Source organism: Bolinopsis microptera, chromosome 4 (assembly GCF_026151205.1).
Source record: "Bolinopsis microptera isolate Bmic1 chromosome 4, MBARI_Bmic_1.0, whole genome shotgun sequence".
Taxonomy (NCBI): Eukaryota; Metazoa; Ctenophora; class Tentaculata; order Lobata; family Bolinopsidae; genus Bolinopsis; species Bolinopsis microptera.
This window is the reverse complement of record NC_087075.1, coordinates 8,119,683-8,143,389: the sequence shown is the minus strand read 5'-3', so window position 1 is coordinate 8,143,389 and position 23,707 is coordinate 8,119,683. Positions and strand designations below refer to the sequence as shown.

The 23,707-nt window shown below is 40.3% G+C and overlaps 1 protein-coding gene across 1 annotated transcript in view; it reads right to left on the bottom strand.

Annotated features, from left to right (window-relative positions):
* Positions 1–6,787: 6,787 nt before the first annotated feature.
* LOC134814033 (protein O-mannosyl-transferase TMEM260-like) overlaps positions 6,788–23,707 on the bottom strand; it is a 35,566-nt gene continuing 18,646 nt past the window's right edge. Inside the window, exons 10-18 of the mRNA XM_063822009.1 lie at positions 22,770–22,907; positions 22,436–22,566; positions 21,766–21,891; positions 21,359–21,521; positions 12,571–12,716; positions 12,263–12,350; positions 9,722–9,810; positions 9,186–9,323; positions 6,788–7,852 (exon numbers count right to left, since the gene is read on the bottom strand). Coding sequence (XP_063678079.1) covers positions 7,795–7,852; positions 9,186–9,323; positions 9,722–9,810; positions 12,263–12,350; positions 12,571–12,716; positions 21,359–21,521; positions 21,766–21,891; positions 22,436–22,566; positions 22,770–22,907 — 1,077 coding nt within the window. The 3' untranslated portion in view covers positions 6,788–7,794. The remainder of the gene's footprint in view (positions 7,853–9,185; positions 9,324–9,721; positions 9,811–12,262; positions 12,351–12,570; positions 12,717–21,358; positions 21,522–21,765; positions 21,892–22,435; positions 22,567–22,769; positions 22,908–23,707) is intronic.

Sequence of the window (23,707 nt, the reverse complement as noted above, 5' to 3'; positions counted from 1 at the left end):
GATTGCTGAGGAGCCGAAAGGTGTAACTCTGAGGACAATGAAAGAATGAAGAAGTACTGTATCAAAAAAAATTAGAGCTCCCGGTGGTTTTTAGTAAAGAGAGAGTTCTGAACGAGCCTATTGGTGGAGAGCGGTCACCTAGTGGTGTGAGTGCAACATGTTGACTGGTAGTGGTAGGGGACTCGGACACCATGGATAATTAACGTAACGCGCCCTGTTTGCTCAAAAGTGAAAACTTTTGTCCCAGTTTAATTAACATTCATTACGTTATCGTAAAATGTACCAGGAACAGCGACTGAAAATTATGATAATACTGAAATTTAAGAAGGCTCTAAAAAGAATCGTAGAAAAATTGAATAAACCCTTCACGGTTACCCATACTGTTTATTGATATCATTTATGAGTATTATAAGACATTGAAATTTAATTTAAAAGTCTTGTGAGGTGAAGTTCAAGTCCGAATCAGAGGAACTCGGTATAACAGCTATTTTTGCAAACGTACTGGGTGTTGCCTTGATCAGAAGTCGAGTAGTTGCCCAAAATCAATCAGCCGACCTTGACTTACTTAAAATTGTCCTGAAACGTGCATAATATTTAATTTAGATCTGTGAAGGTTGCGGGGTTAAATTTAAAAGTATATAATCAAAATCTAATTTACGCTTACAGGTATTAGATTATTGTACTTTAACTGAAAAGCCTTTGTTCCTACATGTCAAAGCAAATAAATTTGTCCCTGTCCCTGTCCCTGTCCCTGTCCCGAGACAGGGACAGGGACAGTATATAAACAAACAAAACCCCGATTTACCACGAATCCCGCTTTAACACGGATGTTATGTTTCCTTTCCCCCAAACTCCGCTGTAAATCGGGGTTTTACTGTACATATTTTTTCAGGTATGATGACGCTAAGATTTCTCAATGATAGTTAGTTCAGATAAGCCTAAATTTATGGTATCTACACTATATTTGTTTATTGGTATATAAACACTTAAACACAAACATTGAGTCATTGAATGTCATTCATTTTGATTCACAATATTTTCGATGTTCAATGTTGACATGTGTTTATCAAATTTACTCACCTATAATAATTTTCAGACAGAAAGCTATTCGTCTTATTGATTGTCGGCGTCGGATTTATCTCGGGTTTGTAAGACAGATATAAATTATATAAACTTTGACGGGTAGTCTATTTCTGAGATTGTTAGTCTATCGTATTTCTGAGGACGAAATGACAGTCTCCACTCACTGTTTACTCCTATTTCCTCCCCAACAATCTACTATGATCCACTTAAGGTGGATTCACTTTAATCGCATTCATCTGGTGGACTTCAGAAGGAGTGGCATGGAATAATAGTAATTTAGGAGAATACTTCTAAAAGAACCCTTATTTTTCCGGTAAACTTGTGTTTCCCTACGTATCCGAAAGATCTTAAAAGGGTCATAACTCGGCTTAGTTGTAAACAACTAACTCGAAATTTTGGGAAAGCACTTCAATTATCAAACCAAATGTGTCTGGAAATTGTGGAGTTCTTAACTCAAAACGTTCTCACTTTATGGTGACAAAAGAGAAAAAGAGGGAGTGGTGTGCCACGTACCCTCTGTAATTGATAAAATTTTACGAACATTCCAGGAAATCTGGACCTTTACTGATAGTTGAAATTCGACATATGACGTCATCTAGCGTCATCTAGCGTCATCTAGCGTGAAATATCGCCAGATGATGATAGATGACGCTAGATGACGCTAGATGACGCTAGATGACGCTAGATGACGCCAATTAGCGACATTGTCGCTAAGTGCACGGCACCTTTCGAATGTCGCTATCTAGCGCTATCTAGCGCTATCTAGCGCTATCTAGCGCTATCTAGCGCTATCTAGCGCTATATGACGCTATATGACGCTATATGACGCTATATGACGCTAGATGACGCTAGATGACGCTAAGCACGCAGCACTGACGCCAGGCGACAGATAGCGCTATTTTCATAAAAATTCTAGGGACGACATCTAGCGTCATCTAGCGTTATATGTTGCCGCGACATCTGACGCTATCTGACGCTATCTGACGCCATCTAGCGACATCTGACGACATCTGACGCGACGACATCTGACGCAGGCGACATCAAGCGCTGGATAGCGGGATAGGTCAGTTTACGACAGTTCACGCTATCTAGCGCTATATAGCGCCAGATAGCGCTATATAGCGTCAGATGTTGTTGCGACATATAGCGCTAGATAGCGCTATCTGGCGTTAGATAGCGCTAAATAGCGTTAGATAGCGCTAAATAGCGAAGAATTTCGGGTCGTGTCAGTCCAGGCTATTTAGCGCTAGATGTCGCTATCTAGCGCTATATGTTGCTGCGTCAGATGTCGTTGCGTCATATAGCGCTAGATATCATATCCTATCACAGTAACAGTAACCCTAACCCTGTGTGTATGTGTGTGTGTGTGTGTGTGTGTGTGTGTGTGTGTGTGTGTGTGTGTGTGTGTGTGTGTGTGTGTGTGTGTGTGTGTGTGTGTGTGTGTGTGTGTGTGTGTGTGTGTGTGTGTGTGTGTGTGTGTGTGTGTGTGTGTGTGTGTGTGTGTGTGTGTGTGTGTGTGTGTGTGTGTGTGTGTGTGTGTGTGTGTGTGTGTGTGTGTGTGTGTGTGTGTGTGTGTGTGTGTGTGTGTGTGTGTGTGTGTGTGTGTGTGTGTGTGTGTGTGTGTGTGTGTGTGTGTGTGTGTGTGTGTGTGTGTGTGCAGCCTGTCTTTCCCCACCCAATCTTTTTTGTTATTTTTATTTTGTATGAAAATTAATTTTTATGTATGAAAATTAATTATAATTTAAGTGAGAATGATATAACTATAAGCTTGCGCGCGCGTCGAAGTCACCCAACTATTACACTCGATTTATTAAATATTCGGCTGAGTGGAACAAAATATTAAATATCGCTTAATCAAGGGGTCGTTTACATATTATAATTATATAAGGGGCCTGATGCCGCCGGCCGGGGTTTTTCAAATTATTACGCTTACTAGTGTGATTGTGACATAATACTGATAGCTTAATAGCTATGTATGGAATTGGAGGACTTCGCCGCTTCGACACGCCGCGCAAACTAGCATTTTTGCTTCGCATCGAATCGATCGTCGTCGATCGATCGTCGTCGATGGAGCAACGATCTCGATGGATTGTCATCGTCAATCAATGTATGGAACTGATTACTAACAATGAGGGGTCGTTCACATACTCCGTAATCAGTTTTACCATAGCTACTATGTCAATATTACACTAGCGTAATCAATAATCATTTGGAAACCCCAACCTCCTCAGCTGATTACGTTATATGTAAACGACCGTCGACCCTTAACATTTCGGGATCGGAATTAACGGGTGATACTCGTAAAATCTCTGTTCCATATATTAGGACCGTCGACGAGTCCAACTCGGCGCGCGTCCTGGTAGGTTGTAAACCTACAAGATCGGAAAAAAGCGGCACGTACTAGATTTCGACGAAATTTATACAAGTAACTAACATCGTTGATTCATGATGCCAATCTTTCACAGCTCAGTGGTGCATCTCGCCGAAAAGCATTATTAGATGCCGAGAGGCATTTTTGGATGCGCGGCGCGACACAGTAGCGCATCTCGCCGATCTGTGAAAGCCTTATTGAGTGCGCGGCGCGGCACAGTAACGCATCGCGCTACAAGCGTAGTTCGTAAACTGAAAACTCTTGGGTACGATATATGATTATGTTCATAAACATAAAATAAAGAGCGCCGCCCAGTAACCTTGATAGAGTTTTTTTAGAGTGCCCGGCGAGGTGTTTTTAAACTGATTGATATTATGACGCGGACAATAAATTAGTCCATCCCCTATTGCGGGGGAGGGGGGGCTTTCAATCTATCAAATTTCCGTTCGTCACACTTTACCACGACAACGAGGAAAAGACGTTTGCAGCAAGGGTTGCTTGCGCCTGCGGGGGTTTTTAAAATTAAAGGGCTTCGCCGCGTAAAATATCCACCGCCAAGCAATGATCTGGAAATAGGTAGTGCGCCATCGACAGTGAGCCGCGCGTGCCGACTGTAGGATTTTTACAAAATTTGATGACATTACTGATCTAAGGCTTACAAGCTGAATTTGTCCGAAAATTTTAGAGCATATCCAATTATGCTCAAAGCAACATCGTTTGCCCAATTTTCATTTCTATATTTGAAGGACTTCGACGCGCCGCGCGAATTGTCATTTTTGCTGCGCTTCGAATCGAGCAACGATCGTTGCTCTGCTTCGCAGAGCACCGAACTTGATGGGTTGACATCGTTTTGCTCTATCCAGAGCCCTTGCGCTTGCAGTAGCGCGCGCCAGCCTTACGGCGGTAAAAAGGGCTCTAGCCAGCAACCCACCCAACGATTTTGGCACCACTCATATAGGGTGCCAAAATTTCCCGCGCTTTTGTCCTCATATGCAACGTGTGTAGCCTTTCAGACATTGATTGCGTAAACGAGGTGTCATAAGTCACCTCAAGATCGGGTGACAGGGGCTGACCATGCCCGAACCTGATTAATCATTGATTGGGTCTGAGGTCACGTAATTATGAGCCTATGATGTATGAGCTGTCACGTGACTATGACGTCACCAGACCTTGTAGTCCGTTTCCCGCTCATTGGACCAGGTGAGCTTGCATGCTTGTGAATGTAAATGTAAGTACAGCTGTACTGTAGTTTATACCTAATTAACCCCTATACACTGTCACTATGCACTATAGGAACCTGAAAAGTGGTTACTGCATACTGGAGGGAGAAGTGCCAAGACTACATGCGCTACATAGACGCTGTTGTCAGCACTGCGCGCGCGCGCACGAACCTTCACATTAGGGTTCGTGGACTTGAACTCTGAAACAAGCGCGCCCGAAGTGGCGCGAAAGCAAGCACATGGTTAGGTGAAACATCGTCAATATCAATTATTATATCAACTCCAAAATCCACTAAATTTTCGGACAGTTGTGAAAGCCCTATTGGAAGGTTTTTTGATTCACAAATTTTCAGAATGATCTCATTCAAGGAACCAAAAATATATCCGAATAATACGTCAAAAATCCTCGAATTTCGATAAAGTACGCAAGTTTTAGATTAACTTTTGCTCCCGCAAAGCCACGCATCACCAATTTTGGCACCTATGCGAAAGTCACCGATGATTCCAAAAACGTATGACAAAAATTTATATTGTAAAAAGGCTCACACTCTCCAAAAAATGTGAACAAAAATTTTGAAAATCCGAGCAACTTTATTTTTATCGTGCACCTCCAACTGGAAAGACGAAAGGTATAAGGTATGACTATGACATCGTCAACATTCGCCAAACCATCAAAACATTGATTTTCTATCACGCGCCGCTTTTTCTCAAACTATTAGTCCAAGCCAAGATGTACGAAGTAGCGCACGTCGCTTCGGGCTAGTCCATTAACAATGATCAAATAATTTACTTGTTCGTACAAAATTTAGCACATATTATACGTTACCAAATTGCAAGTTATTCTGCAAATTAAGCTATAAGCGTTACTGTGCCGCGCCGCGCATCCAATTATGCTTCTCGCTAGATCTGCGAAATGCGCTTCTGTGCCTCGCCGAGCTGCGATGAATTGACATCGTCAATTAAGGCTAAATAACTTTGATAGCTTTGGGGTGAGGGTTTGGATTCACATGTGACATGATAGCCATGTGTCTACGCGTACTGCGTGGACTGTCGCAAACCGACATTCTTCATTAGCTAGCGCTAGTTTACGCTAGATAGCGCTAGATGGCGCCGCGCTATCTAGCGCTATCTAGCGTGGACTGTCGCAAACCGAAATTCTTCATTAGCTAGCGCTAGTTTACGCTAGATAGCGCTATCTAGCGCTATCTAGCGCTAGCTGTCGCCACGATATCTAGCGCTAGATAGCGCTAGATAGCGCTATCTAGCGTGGACTGTCGCAAACCGACATTATTCATTAGCTAGCGCTAGTTTACGCTAGATAGCGCTAGATGACGCCGCGCTATCTAGCGCTAGCTGTCGCCACGATATCTAGCGCTAGATAGCGCTATCTAGCGTAAACTGTCACAGACCGACATTCTCCGCTAGATAGCGCTAGATAGCGCTAGATAGCGCTAGATAGCGCTGCGTCAGATGTCGTTGCGACATATAGCGTTAGATAGCGCTAGATAGCGCTAGATGTCGCAAAAAAAAGGCGGAAATTTTATGAAAATAGCGCTATCTGTCGCCTGGCGTCAGTGCTGCGTGCTTAGCGTCATCTAGCGTCATCTAGCGTCATATAGCGTCATATAGCGCTAGATAGCGCTAGATAGCGCTAGATAGCGCTAGATAGCGACATTCGAAAGGTGCCGTGCACTTAGCGACAATGTCGCTAATTGGCGTCATCTAGCGTCATCTAGCGTCATCTAGCGTCATCTAGCGTCATCTATCATCATCTGGCGATATTTCACGCTAGATGACGCTAGATGACGCTAGATGACGTCATATGTCGAATTTCAACTATCAGTAAAGGTCCGGAAATCTAAGTTTGACCCATATCTATATTCTCTGAAATTTTTAAGCAATTCTGATGCACCAATTACGTGAGTTATCTACTTACAAATGGGACACGAGTTTACTATATGATTTAGCGGTTCTGAGCAATTCATATTTTATTTCAGAATATCTTTAGCCTAGCAATTTTCAAGAACATGCTCTTAATCTGGTAAATCGGGCTGGCGGGCCAAGGGTTTGTTGTATGATCAAGCAGTTCTGTGATGATTCATATCCGTGACTTAGCAATAAAGGTATTCACAAAACAATGACTGATAAGATTCATCAAGACTGTGTGGGGTGCACTGTTACAAAATACGCTTGAGTCGCTTTATTTTTACAAGAATACACAAGAATAAAATAAACACAACCATTCGAACAGCTTGAATCAAATAAAACTAAAAATGCTGGATACATATTGCATTACTAATAGCAAAGATTTGACATGAGAGAAGAGCTTCTATAAGTTGTATTTCCTAATCATTCTGTTTACACCCCTATAAAGTAAGTTTCTCAGTATATTCATATCATTTGTATGAATTTCTGTATTTTCCGAAAAGAATAAAGTAAATGGAAATTTTCCACATCAGAACATAATCAATTACGCTACATACCAGCTCAAATAATTTTGAATTCACAACAATTTACTGTAGCTTGCATACCGCATAAATAGTTTGATTAATAACAATTAAACATAGAGAGAAAACAAACAGTCGACCAGTTCAACAATAAATTCATAATAACGTTCAAATAGACATTCCATATTTTCAAAGAATTAAGGTTTGCCAATAAAGGAATAGTTGAGCCAAAAAATTAAAAATTCGAATTCTGATAATATGGAAAACAAGATAAGGACCTTAATTTCATAAATAACCAATAAATAACAATAAAATAAAACAATTTGAATTGGAAAATGAACATTGTTTCAATAACTTACTACAGCATGCAAGAACAACTGCTAAAATAACTAAATAAAAACAGATAAAAACCTGGTCAGACTACGACAGTGTCATTTCAATTTGCGAATATTAAAATTATAGTTTAACTTAAAAATTATAGTCAACTTAAAAATTGAAAACTTCACAAAAATTCAATGAAAATTTGCACGTAGGGTCATAGCATGGAGCATAAATTACACTCCAAGTATTTGAAATATATTGATTGTGATAGAGATACGCTGTTAACCGTGAACAGGTAGAAGGATGTCGTCCACGTACAATGTAAATGTACAATTTACAATGTACATACCATTTACATCCCTGGATTTTGAAGCAGCATAACAATGTTGTCGAAATCTTTGTCAATTTTCCTGAAATAATTAACCGTTATTTGTTATGCAGAACTAGACGACAAAATATGCCGCCCTGCCCTTAGTAAGTTAGTATTATGTTTAAACACTTTAGTCCAGCAGAGCAGTGGGCACCATCCACATCAGAAAACGGTTAACCACGCAAACTACAAAGCAGCTTGTTAACAGATCGGTATAATCTCAGATCGAAAGCCACGTGTACTGGTATAAAGGTATAACTTATGGTCATCAGTGACCAGTGAGTGACCAGTGAGTGACCAGTGAGTGACCAGTGACTGTGAGTGACCGGTGACCAGTGAGTGACCAGTGAGTGACCAGTGACTGTGAGTGACCGGTGACCAGTGAGTGACCAGTGACCAGTGACCAGTGACCAGTGACCAGTGACCAGTGACCAGTGACCAGTGACCAGTGACCAGTGGCCAGTGACCAGTGACCATTATAGTACTTATATCAATTAAGTATGACAGTGTCTATTAACCATGTGACGCTCTGACTAGGCTTATATCAACATCACGAAACAATTATAATCTCGTATTTTATTTCAATATTTGTCTCACGATCATATTATCGAATAACCAAGGATGTTAAGTACGTATAACGTATCTTATAAACGTACGGCATACCAATACGTATTTCTCAAGAGTGTTTTGCGTACTTCGTTCAAATCTGTAATTTCGACCTGCGACCATGCGGCAGACATTAAAATGACCATTTTGGGTTTTCAAGCAGATTATGATGCCGATTACTGATTAGCAAATTGTATTCAAGCAGATTATGATGCTGATTACTTATTAGCAAATTGTATTCAAGCAGATTATGATGTCGATTACTGATTAGCAAATTGTATTCAAGCAGATTATGATGCCGATTACTGATTAGCAATTTGTATCCAAGCAGATTATGATGCCGATTATTGATTAGGCAGATTATGATGTCAGATGTGCGACGCGTGGCAGCTGATGAACTTGCGTACTTTGCGGATACGTTTATCGTTGACACACACTGTAACCCCTTTTGATCGCGCCCCTTTCGATCACGCTTCGCGTGCACGAGAGGTATACAACGTGTAGCAAGTTTATCGCAAGAAATACGTGCGTATCTGGAAAAAATTTAGCATACAAAATTTGTTGAAACCGAAAGATGTATTCCACGTATTTCTTAGAATTTTGACAAACTGCGTATTTTTTACCAGATTTTCGGCGTACTTAACAACGATGCCAATAACCTCTATCCCGAAAAATATAAACAAACTATTTTATCATCGTGTTTCCAATTAATAAAGTAGCAAATTAACTCATTAACAAGCTAATCACCTAATCACCTAATTACTGACCTGGTAAGGTTGGCAGCACTCTCGATGTAATCAGTAAAGTGCTTTCTCTGGCACTCCTCGTACTTGGCTCCCAGACCTCCAGTGCTCCGTCCAGTGGTGTGGACCCACAGCTGCCTGCACTGTACTCCTAGGTACTTGCTGTGGGTCATAAGTTGATTGGTTAATTAAGTAATTAGATTGTATGATAATTGGCTAAAATGCTGTTTATTTTGAACAATTTGCCATTCTCTCAATATTATTGTGATTTCTTAATTGCGATAAAGAAAATTTGTCAGATTATAATAATATATGGCCATAATAATAATCCTCCGAGCATAACTGCCAAGGTCGAGACGACCTTGTTACCCATTGAGGCACTGAGGCACTTTAAGCACCGCCAAGATTCTAATGGTTCCTGTATTTATCCGAGCTTACCATCGTAAAAAGATAAACTTAGTATTTCCTTTACGTCTGACGTAAAGTAACTTAAAAAACCTTTCGCTTTCTAACCGGGCGAGAACCCTTATTTTCTAACCCCCCCCCCCCCCCCCCATTACCTGAAATAGGAGGTGTGGTTCCATGACAGGGGGCTGATAGATCCGTCGTTAATTTTAGTTGAGATAACTTCTTTAGCTCGGAACAGGTACTGAAAGATAAAATAATATGTTTAAATAATAATGAAAAGTGGAACTAGCCGTTTAGGGGTCGTTCACATATTACGTAATCAATATTTTGGCAATTTTTACCCCCCCCCCTCCGTAATCAACCTAATCAAGACCGAACCCCCCCCCCCCCCCCCCCCCCCCCCCCCCCGTAATCAAGACCCAATCCCCCTCCTATATTACGTAATCAAAAATTACGCGAGGAGGGTAAGATAGAGATGTTCGTGCTGTCGCCACACTGCATCGAAAATATGGAAATTCCAGACAAACCAGATTTGTAGTGTTGTAATTAGTATAATTAACCAATAGATGTGGATACTGGCGGGGAGGTGATAATTGTTTGTTTACATTAATAGTGAGCACATGTTAAGCAGGCTGAGGAGGTGATAATTGTTTGTTTACATTTAGGTCGAGCACATGTTAAGCAGGCTGAGGAGGTGATACATATTTTGTATTATAGAAGGCTTGTAACACTTGTAACGCCTTCTTGTTACCCCCCTTTGAGGACCCCGAATTATTTCTGAACGAAAGCTCAAAAATAACCGAGAAATCGACCTTCTTATTAACTCATTTTGATGACTGTTTCTGACCTAAAATTGCACGAAAAATCGATTTAGCTAGGTTTCAGAACCTATAAACACTTCCTTATCCCTCAAAATTGATGTTTTATAGTTAATACGACCAACAAGCAACATATATTTTGATCCTTCGGTTCTACTCATGACCTAGACAGTTAAGCTGAACCCGACAGATTGAGGCAATCCTCACCTTAACTGATCAAACTGGTACTAACACAATTTTCAGATATAAATGTTCTTTGCGATACGTTTATTGCAGCTTTGCAACTTGAGTGAAGACCAGAGTACGAAAACACACAGCAGGTAAGCAACTCACTTTTGGTGACTGTTCCTCACGAACATTCTGATCATGTAACATATGAACAGGGATATCGTCTCCTTAACAAATCGAACAGGTACTATCACAATTTCCAGAGCACAGCATGATAACAGAGTCAAAAGAAACACAATGAAGGTAGGTTACCAACACCACAAGATAACAATCATACTGACAACTGAATTAAATGTATTCTGACGACGGGCAGCCCTGATGTGCTCCGTGGTCCTCAACGAGCGACCACTTGTAATAGAGGTGTTATGTCATGTGACACCGATCCGTCCAATCACAAACAGGAAAAGTGAGCAGATCGATATCGTGTGTTTACTTTCCTTATCTTTATTTGACCCTCTGTTCACATTGTTATCTCTACCACATCTTGACTCGGCAAGGTCCGCGTGCAATATCTGCACCGCGGTAAACACGCCATGATTACGTCATGAACTTGAAATAGTGTGATTGTTGTACACTTATATAACCGTGCCCATCGCCCACGTACATTACAAACTGTTGGGGGGGGGGGGGGGGGGGGGGGGGGGGGGGGGGGGATGGGGTTTAAGATAAACAACCGATCTTGATAGTGTGTTGGTCGCTCCTCCAACTGACTGTGATGCTTATCGTCCAGTCAGGAACAGAATAATAACATAATTTTTTAGTTATAGTATGTCTCGGCTGAACTGCGGAGATAAGTACAGTTTGCTGTAATATGTACAGTTTGCTGTTAATTAATACATTTAATTCAGTTGTCAGTATGATTGTTATATTGTGGTGTTGGTAACCTACCTTCATTGTGTTCTTTTGACTTTTTTATCATGCTGTGCCTCTGGAAATTTGTGATAGTACCTGTTCGATTTGTTAAGGAGACGATCTCTCCCTGTTCATATGTTACATGATCAGAATGTTCGTGAGGAACAGTCACCAAAAGTGAGTTGCTTACCTGCTGTGTGTTTTCGTACCTGGTCTCACTCAAGTTGCAAAGCTGCAATAACCGTAATCGCAAGAGAACATTTATATCTGAAAATTGTGTTAGTACCAGTTTGATCAGTTAAGGTGAGGATTCCTCAATCTTGTCGGGTTCAGCTGAACTGTCTAGGTCAGGAGTAGAACCGGAAGGATCAAAAATAAAATGTTGCTTGTTGTCGTATTAACTATAAAACATCAATTTTGAGGGATAAGGAAGTGTTTATAGGTTCTGAAACCTAGCTAATCGATTTTTTCCGTGCAATTTTAGGTCAAGAAACAGTCATCAAAAGGAGTTAATAAGAAGGCGATTTCTCGTTATTTTTGAGGCTTTCGTTCAGAAAAATAATTCGGGGTCCTCAAAGGGGTTATCAAGGAGAGGCGTTACAATGTTACAAGCCTTCTAAAATACAAAATATGTATCACCTCCTCAGCCTGCTTAACATTGCTCGACCTAAAATGTAAACAAACAAGTATCACCTCCTCAGCCTGCTTAACATGGCTCACTATTAATGTAAACAAACAATTATCACCTCCCCGCCAGTATCCACATCTATTAACCATCTAATTGAGCACTCAAACCTCGTAAGCTGCCAGATAAAGCTGTTTCTTCTTGTCCACGTGCCGCGTGTTCTCTCCAGCATCCCATAGGTACCTCCCTGGTTTTACCCTGTTGTAAAGTTGGGTCACAATTGCAGGTCATATTTATTAACAATTTATACATACATATGTATTATAACAGTTGTTGTTTTAGTACTGATTTTAACAATCGAGTCAATTAATATCGAACAATTTGCAAATGCCTGGGTTGAAAACATCTATGATTGCTAATTATAGCACTAATTCACTCTTAATTATAGCACTAATTGATTGCTAATTATAGCACTCACAGCGCATCCCAGTACTCATGTATAAGCACGTTCTCCCAGGTTTGTTCCCCGAATATTTCCGTTCTGGGAGGTAGATACGTATCTAGGTTAGGAGTTGGGATCGTCTTACCGTATATCAGCGGGTCTACTGCTCCTTTAGGTAAAAACTGAGAGGTTGTTTTAGTTAGATCGTGGAGCCTTGATTGATCGTTATTATACGTTGTCCTGGGTAAATAGCAGAGTACGGTCAAGTAGATGGTAAGTTGTGAAGGCCCGTCATCAAGTGGCACCCAGCCACCACACAGCACGCCCTCAGGTCACGGGACAGCACGTCACAAGGGTCACGTGACAGATCACATGTCATGTAACCACGTGACAAGCTCGTCAATCAAATGTCAAGGTCACGTGACAAGATAATTGACAATGAGGAGCCAGAACGTCATATGAATCAATCAATAATCCCGACTAAAGGATCTAAAGTCTGATTAAACGGTGCCAAGCAGGTTCCTGTTATTTGTTACCGGTCACGTGTTTTAGCTTAAGCATCATGAGACATGAATGTTATTGAACCTCGAGATCACTGGACATGGATCACTTGATTACCCGTCAGTACGTCATGATTGAATAATTCAATAATCCTGTCTAAAGGATCTAAAGTCAGATTAAACGTTGCCAAGCAGGTTCCTGTTATTTGAGTTACTGGTCAAATGATTGTTCACGATTTACCCCGGTCCAGTCACCACTCCATATAACAGAGGGGTGACATAACGAAATGTTGGTGTAGGGTTACCATCGCTCGACCTCCTGGGAAATTACAAGTCTTATCATCAATTTTCTGACATTTAGCAATAGCTACAGTATCTGAACCACATTTCACCCTTTAAGATATAACAACTGTTAGGTAGCCTAGTGGTTAGAACATCCGTCTTCTGCACAAAAGGGTTCAGGTTCAAAGTCGAGTCTAGGGAGTAGCTAAGGCTCCATACCATTCACTATTATTAACTATTAAATTTGCTTGTTATAAATTTGATAAATTTCGGAGAGACAAATAAAAACTACCGTTTAATTGATATTTGTTGTTTTCAACATTATAATCATAAATTGAAATCATCAAGAGTAAGATTGGGTACATAAATCATTGGTATAACAGTTGCACGTTAATGGTGTTCTAGTACAGGGTAGTTAGTTCCACCAACTACTTATTCAGATATAAGTTGAGGAATCTTATCGACAAAGTTGTGTTTTTCGTTCATCATTTTGTTTACATCAGATAGACTTGTAGTGTGATAACTGCATCCAATAGAGATCGTTCTTCCAAACTGAAATATCTGTTAGGTCTTCTCCGCTGTCAATTAAACGCTGCGTTCAAGACAACAAACAATTCGGTTTTCATCATGTATGAGAATAAAATGTCAAAACCAGTTATTTTGCTCTTTTTGTACACAATTTACTTTGTAACAGACGTCGAGAGATTTAAGTAAACTCGGATATCTTTTTTACTGTTTGGTTTGTTTTGATTGGTACTCCTTTCCGCTTGCCTACTTTTGCCAGTCAGTATCAGATTCTAACTCTTTAGCACTATATTCTTTGTTGGACTCATCATCGCTACTTTGTTACACCACTAAATTCATCATCAACCACTACCTGGGTACATCAGAGTTAGAACCACCTTCTGAGGATTCTTCAGAAACTATTGTATCAGCATCTGAACATACAGAATCAGGACCCTCCATTTTAAAACATCAGTCCACATCTGAGTTAGCGTTTGACAGCGCAGTAGATTTGCAGAACTTTCATCTGACTCTCGGTTCTCTCGATGGATACCTACTAAGGTGTGAGACAGACTATATTTATTGGCAAAAAGACTTGTCACAGAATGAGCAGGTTACAGAATTCATAACTGCAGTACAAACGTTTATAATGCTATGGCAACAACCATTATATAGCAATAATCGCATAAAAATCGCAAATAATCGCAAAATAATCGCATATAATCGCATATAATAGCATATAATAGCATATAATGGCATAAAATTGCAAATAATCGCATATAATTGCAAAATAATTCCACAAAATAGCATATAATAGCATATAATCGCATATAATCGCATATAATAGCATATAATAGCATATAATCACATTTAATCACATAATAATCACGTATATTATCTCTTAAAATCACATTTTATTATTTATACTCGCAAATAATTGCATATAATTGCAAATAATCACATATAGTAGCAGGGTGAATATGATCCAACTTACGCATTCAACCTATTAAAGATCTTTTCAAAGATTTATTTTCATGCTGATTGCCAAGCATCATCCTGGGAGATGGAACTGTAACTCTTGAGTCTACCAAAAGACTGCACCAACATGTAGGAATACTTCCTAGGGGGACTTTAAAGGGACCACACCAGACAGGACAAGGAGATCATGGTAAATTCTACGTCAACTAGTCAGACGGAGATCATCTTCGAGATCTATCACTTTCTGGATTATCATTCATAACCAGTATCGGGCGCACCATTGATTCTGCTTTCAAATGATAACTGCTAATACTCTTGTCGATTTTATTGCACAGAAACCAGCATTTGACCGGGACCGGGACCGGGAATAGCTCAAAATTGTCAATCCCGGTACCGGGATTCCCGGTAGCCGGAATCCCGGTCGATTACTGGTGCATGCAACTGGCCAGGTTTAGGTATCAGGTGATTTTTCCTGCAATTTGGTAGTTGTGAAACATCACCTTGGATTTCTGTTGTCACAAAACGTAACTTTTTAGAACCTTTTCTCAAAGCATATTATAGCATATAATAGCATATAATCACATATAATAGCATATAATAGCATATAATAGCATATAATTAGCATATAATCGCATATAATCGCTTGTAATATCATTCGATCACATATATAATCCATTGGGTGGGCGAAAATTGTCCCCCCGACAATTGACCCCCCGATAATTGACCCCCCCCCCCCGACAATGAAACTCAATACAACATCACCTCATACCATACTCCTCACGGTTCTCTTGATCTAGAAGAATGCACCTTTGTTGTGGTGTGCCGCACTCCACATGGACAAATCTCACGATACTCTTGATCTAGAGGAGGTACTTTTGTTGTGATGTGCCACACTCCACATGAACAAATCCGCTAAATACTGAATAAATGCCGAATACTGAATGAAATACTGAATGAATACTAAATGAATACTGAATGATACTGAATGAATACTGAATGAATAACTGAATGAATACTGAATGAATACTGAATGAATACTGAATGAATACTGAATGAATACTGAATGATACTGAATGAATACTGAATGAATACTGAATGAATACTGAATGAATACTGAATGAATACTGAAAATAATCGCAAATAATAGCATATAATATCATATAATATCATATAATAGCATATAATAGCATATAATAGCATATAATTGCATATAATAATAACATACAATCGCATTCGGTAGACTCAAGAATTACAGTTCAATCGCCAGCATATAATTGCATATAATAGCATATAATATCATATAATCGCATATAATAGCATTATATAATATCATATAATCGCATATGATAGCTTATTATAGCATATAATAGCATATATAATCGCATTCGGTAGACTCAAGAGTTCTAGTTCCATCTCCAACATATATTCATATAATCGCATATAATAGCATATAATATTTTATAATCGCATTTAAATGAATACCAATGGTCGTTACGTTTAAATAGATAAAATTAAATGTTTTAAAAGAGCGATCCATCTGGAGAAGTAGGCTAGGCGGATTTGAACCCGCATTGTCCTGCATAGGAAAGTTGCCGTTAACTCACCAACCTGAGGCTCCAGATGGACCGCTGTTAAAATGAAAATATGAACATTTTTAACAAGATCGTTACGAATATCACGTGACGGATGCTATATAACGTACTTGCTTCTTATTGGTCAATTAACTTGTCACGTAACCTTGACATTTCATTTACGAGCTTGTCAGTTTTAAAATAATACATTATAGTTATAAATGGCTATGTGGCACAGTCGTTAGTCTGCCTGCTTGTGAAATGTCTCGCATTCACAGGGTCCCGGGTTCGATTCCGTCTGTGCCACTAGCTATGGGGGAGAGCATCTGAATTTTCCAAGAATCTATTCATGTGGAGTGTGGCACACCACAACAAGGAGGTGCATTCTTCCTAGATCAAGAGAACCGTGAGGAGTATGGTATGAGGTGATGTTGTATTGAGTTACATTGTCGGGGGGTCAATTATCGGGGGTCAATTGTCGGGGGGACAATTTTCGCCCACCCAATGGATTATATATGTGATCGGAATGATATTACATGCGATTATATGCGATTATATGCTATTATATGCTATTATATGCTATTATATGTGATTATATGCTATTATATGCTATTATATGATTTGAGAAAAGGTCTAAAAAGGTACGTTTTGTGACAACAGAAATCCAAGGTGATGTTTCACAACTACCAATTGCAGGAAAAATCACCTGATACCTAAACCTGGCCAGTTGCATGCACCAGTAATCGACCGGGAATTCCCGGTACCGGGAATCCCGGTACCGGGATTGACAATTTTGAGCTATTCCCGTCCCGGTCCCGGTCAAATGCTGGTTTCTGTGCAATAAAATCGACAAGAGTATTAGCAGTTATCATTTGAAAGCAGAAATCAATGGTGCGCCGACTACTGGTTATGAATGATAATCCAGAAAGTGATAGATCTCGAAGATGATCTCCGTCTGACTAGTTGACGTAGAATTTACCATGATCTCCTTGTCCTGTCTGGTGTGGTCCTTTAAGTCCCCACTAGGGAAGTATTCCTACATGTTGGGTGCAGTCTTTGGTAGACTCAAGAGTTACAGTTCCATCTCCAGGATGATGCTTGGCAATCAGCATGAAAATAAATCTTTGAAAAGATCTTTAATAGGTTGAAATGCGTAAGTTGGATCATATTCACCCTGCTACTATATGTGATTATTTGCAAGTATATGCAATTATTTGCGAGTATAAATAATAAAATGTGATTTTAAGAGATAATATACGTGATTATATATGTGATTAAATGTGATTATATGCTATTATTATGCTATTATATGCGATTATATGCGATTATATGCTATTATATGCTATTTTGTGGAATTATTTTGCAATTATATGCGATTATTTGCAATTTTATGCCATTATATGCTATTATATGCTATTATATGCGATTATATGCGATTATTTTGAGATTATTTGCGATTTTATGCGATTATTGCTATATAATGGTTGTTGCATAGCATTATAAAACGTTTGTACTGCAGTTAGAATTCTGTAACCTGCTCATTCTGTGACAAGTCTTTTGCCAATAAATATAGTCTGTCCTCACACATTAGTAGGTATCATCGAGAGAACCGAGAGTCAGATGAAAGTTCTGCAATTCTACTGCCGCTGTCAAAAGCTAACTCAGATGTGACTGATGTTAAAATGGAGGGTCCTGATTCTGTATGTTCAGATGCTGATACAATAGTTTCTGAAGAATCTCAGCAAGGTGGTTCTAACTCTGATGTACCAGGTAGTGGTGATGATGAATTTAGTGGTGTAACAAGTAGCGATGATGAGTCCAACAAAGAATATAGTGCTAAAGAGTTAGAATCTGATACTGACTGGCAAAACGTAGGCAAGCGGAAAGGAGTACCAATCAAACAACCAAACAGTAAAAAGATATCGAGTTTACTTAAATCTCTAGACGTCCTGTTACAAAGTAAATTGTGTAAAGAGCAAAATAAATGTTTTGACATTTTATTCTCATACATGATGAAAACCGAATTGTTTGTTGTCTTGAAGCAGCGTTTAATTGACAGCGGAGAAGACCTAACAGATATTTTAAGTTTGGAAGAACGATCTCTATTGGATGCAGTTATCACCACTACAAGTCTATCTGATGTAAACAAACTGATGAACGAAAACACAACTATTGTCGATAAGATTCTCAAACTTTATCTGAATAAGTAGTTGGTGGAACTAACTACCTGTACTAGAACACCATTAACGTGCAACTGTTATACAATGATTTATGTACCCAATCTTACTCTTGATGATTTCAATTTATGATTATAATGTTGACAACAACAAATTATCAATTAAACGGTAGTTTTATTTGTCTCTCGAAATTTATCAAATTTATAACAAGCAAATTTAATAGTTAATAATAGTGAATGGTATGGAGCCTTAGCTACTCCCTAGACTCGACTTTGAACCCTGAACCTTTTGTGCAGAAGACGGATGTTCTAACCACTAGGCTACCTAACAGTTGTTATATCTTAAAGGGTGAAAATGTGGTTCAGATACTGTAGCTATTGCTTAAATGTCAGAAAATTGATGATAAGACTTGTAATTTCCAGGAGGTCGAGCGATGGTAACCCTACACCACATTTCGTTATGTCACCCTCTGCTTATTTGGAGTGGTGACTGGACCGGGGTAAATCGTGAACAATCATTTGACCAGTAATCAAATAACAGGAACCTGCTTGGCAACCGTTTAATCTGACTTTAGATCCTTTAGACAGGATTATTGAATTATTCATCATGACGTTCTGACGGGTAATCAAGTGACTCCTGTCACGTGATCTCGAGGTTCAATAACATTCATGTCACATGATGCTTAAGCTAAACACGTGACCGGTAATCAAATAACAGGAACCTGCTTGGCAACCGTTTAATCAGACTTTAGATCCTTTAGTCGGGATTATTGATTGATTCATCATGACGTTCTGGCTCCTCATTGGTCAATTATCTTGTCACGTGACCTTGACATTTGATTGACGAGCTTGTCACGTGGTTACATGACATGTGATCTGTCACGTGACCCTTGTGACGTGCTGTCACGTGACCTGAGGGCGTGCTGTGAGTGGCTGGGTGCCACTTGATGACGGGCCTTCACAACTTACCATCTACTCGGTCAAATTGACGTCACCACAATACCACGTGACGTCACCACGATACCACGTGACATCACCACTATACCACGTGACGTCATCGAAATATCACATGATCACGTCGCTACCTGACTACAGAAGGAGTACGGAAGAACGTTACCTGACTACAGAAGGAGTAAGTTACCTGACTACAGAAGGGGCTGCCAGACTTTGGGGCCGGAGTGATATGATCCACCATATACGTCATCAAGTAATTAACATGCAAGCTTGAAGCTTGTGGCGTATAATTAGTGATGTGATCCATGGATTGAATATAATTGACCTAGAAATGGGCTAGATCTGGGGTAGAGTTCATATGAGTTGGGTATGTCGTGTAGAAAGAACAAAGGTCGTACAGAATACTGCTGGAAGGAGTCTTTCCAACAGCAAGCCGATCCAGATGATAGTCTGTTGCTCCTTAGAGCAACATCTTCAAACATCCTCTGAGCCAAATACAACAATGTTTAAAATTGCTAAACAAGTTTGAGTAATAAATTATGATCATGAATTAACCAGTAATCGACCGGAATTGGCAATTTTGAGCTATCCCGGTCCCGGTCAAGTCACATTTTTCATCCCGGTCCCGGTCCCGGTAAATTGATAATCTCTTTGAATCTCAGTCCCGGTCAAGTCACATTTTGTATCCCGGTCCCGGTCAGGCCTGAAATCATGTCCCGGTCACCTCCTGGTCAGAATCAAGCACCTGTTGACATCCTCTGAAACCGTTGAGGAACTTGGAGAAGGTAGGCATGACTGTTGATAGAATGCGATACTACTACCTTCTATCACCCAATATTTAATACCTAGAACACTAGATCGGCTCACTCCCCTTGCATGCCTTTGACACGTACGTCTCACATCCCTTGATACGAGAACCCCCCCTTTAGCAAGAGCTCCGTCCGTCCCTTATGTGATCTACGAGTCGAGCAGTCAGATCATGTTTACTTCTTAATGTACAGCTATGATTTACAGAATTGACATGTGAACTCTACCCCAGATCTAGCACATTTCTATGTCAATTAAATTCAATCCATGGACCACATCACTAATTATACGTCACTAATTGGTGACGTGATCTGACCCCTCTTTGGGGGCCGGATCAGTTTCCGGTCCCAAAGTCTCCCAGTGACAGAAGGAGTACGTTACCTGACTACAGAAGGAGTACTTTACCTGACTTCAGAAGGAGTACGTTACCTGACTACAGAAGGAGTACGTTACCTGACTACAGAAGAAGTACGTTACCTGACTACAGAAGGAGAACGTTACCTGACTACAGAAGGAGAACGTTACCTGACTACAGAAGGAGTACGTTACCTGACTACAGAAGGAGAACATTACCTGACTACAGAAGGAGAACGTTACCTGACTACAGAAGGAGAACGTTACCTGACTACAGAAGGAGTACGTTACCTGACTACAGAAGGAGTAAGTTACCTGACTACAGGAGGAGTCCGTTATCTGACTACAGAAGGAGAACGTTACCTGACTACAGAAGGAGTAAGTTACCTGACTACAGAAGGGGGGGTACCAATGGCATAGAATGGAGAAAAATGGCATAAAATTCATCAAATGGCATAGAATTTCATGGCATAAATGGAAATTTTGTTTGGCCAATTCTCCATTACGCCATTTATGCCATTGGTACCCCCCCCCCTACAGAAGGAGTAAGTTACCTGACTACAGAAGGAGTGCGTTACCTGACTACAGAAGGAGTAAGTTACCTGACTACAGAAGGAGTACGTTACCTGACTACAGAAGGAGTACTTTACCTGACTACAGAAGGAGAACGTTACCTGACTACAGAAGGAGTACGTTACCTGACTACAGAAGGAGTACGGTAGAACGTTGTATTTTCGCAGAGAAACAGTGTCTATACTCCGGGGTTTTAAACACACAAAGACGGGTCTGGAAGCGAGATTGTGGTCTAAAAACTGTTCTAAGTCGTAGAGACGACTGTTCCACGTCGCTTGAGGCGAGTACCTGACGAGATACTCATCTAATTATAATTATCTCATTAATAAATTAAATAATTGGATAGTTGAAGAAAAATGTTATAGCATCGAGAAGAAAACACGATGGTATACACTATACCCATCGGAATATCATATTTCCAAGTGCCGTCGTATTACAGGAGTCATTCCCTACACGACCATAAATCTCGTAACGTCACCATAATATCACGTGACGTCACAGCAAAGTAACGTGACGTCGCCACATCACTTACCCGATACCGGGGAATTTTACAGTGTCCATGTGGTGTCCCAAGATAGGTATAAACCATCTAGATCCGATAAAGGATAGATCCAACACATCCACATCTGGTCTTACGTTCTCCGCTATCGTTAGGTATCTGTAAAATAGTATGAATTAGTAAGGGTTTTGTAAATATTAGGTATCTGCAGAATAGTATGAATTAGTAAGGTTTTGTAAACGTAATCATTATCGTTAGGTATCTGCAGAATAGTATGAATTAGTATTTAGTAAGGGTTTTGTAAATGTTAGGTATCTGCAGAATAGTATGAATTAGTAAGGTTTTGTAAACGTAATCATTATCGTGAGGTATCTGCCTAATAGTATGAATTAGTAAGGTTTTGTAAACGTAATCATTATTTGATTTGACAACCACATAAAAAGTAAAAACCCACATCCAGTAAAAATTAAAATCGCAAAGAAAACAAAACACTGGTATGTCACACAATATTAACATCATTGCCTCGCCTTAAAAAACAAGTCCTTGTGTTTGGTTTTAAACCGGGGAGTTTTAATACTGACTACTGAATTAGTATCTACTAAAAAAGCAAATCCTTGTGTTTGGTTTTAAACATGAAAGTTTTAATACTGACTACTGAAGTAATATCTACTAAAAAAACAAACCCTTGTGTTTGGTTTTAAACCTGAAAGTGTTAGTACTGAGGTCGCCACTAGTTAGCAGTATTGTGTTGTTAGGAAGTTGAGATAACACGTGTCGGCCAAACTCCTCCACGTGATAATTCCCACTTTGGTCACACAGACCGTAGTTGCTGTGCTGAAAACGGAGAAGTGGTGTTTGGTTTGTTTGACGAGAAGGTAAATATATTTTAAATATTCAGCCTATTATATTTTGTGAGATAATCATTATATTTAATAAATAATTATATCAAGGAGCATTCAAAGTTCGAAAACAAAACGATAAAAACAGCGATAATTAACTATTTAACTATCCCACGCCTTCTCTCCCGCTTCACTTACGATTCTAGCAGCCAGAATAAGAAAAGCAACAGGCATCATGATAGTCTTCCTGATCTTGGCGAGTCGTATGAGCTCCTGAAGTCCAATACCCGCCATCAGTACCAGGGACAGAGAGGGCTGCAACCAAAACCGCTCCAACTGCAAGAATATTGGGGGTAGGTATGTCTGTTCAAGATAGGCTTCCTCTTGTACCTTGAAATATCTGTGTAACTTGTGTTTTTGAAGGTCTTGAATGTTGAATTATCAGCGTTAAAATCTATACGCGATTATTTTGAAAGTGAGAGTCACAAGGCAGAATTTCAGTGTCGAACATGAAACTTGAGTAAAACGAACTGATAGACGGGCAGATGTTAAGCGGCTGAAAAGCTTGCTGCGTCCAGAAGAAGAGATTATTATAGTCAATTTTTTGTGTGAGGATTGAAAGATTAAGGACGCTCGGGTGTTTTTATCAGAAGTCTGCAGGGCCCAAAATGCTGCATTTCTTCGAAGTAATTTTGTTGTTCAAAGATAACGCTGAAATGTAGCGACAGTATATTGCTAGCGGGCCACAGAGAAATCTGACAATCGCCGCTAGACCCTCCCTCAACCGCCGCCGCTAGACCCTCCCTCAACCGCCGCCGCTAGACCCTCCCTCAACCGCCGCCGCTAGACCCTCCCTCAACCGCCGCTGCTAGACCCTCCCTCAACCGCCGCTGCTAGACCCTCCCTCAACCGCCGCCGCTAGACCCTCCCTCAACCGCCGCCGCTAGACCCTCCCTCAACCGCCGCCGCTAGACCCTCCCTCAACCGCCGCCGCTATACCCTCCCTCAACCGCCGCCGCTAGACCCTCCATCAACCGCCGCCGCTAGACCCTCCCTCAACCGCCGCCGCTAGACCCTCCCTCAACCGCCGCCGCTAGACCCTCCCTCAACCGCCGCCGCTAGACCCTCTTCCTCCA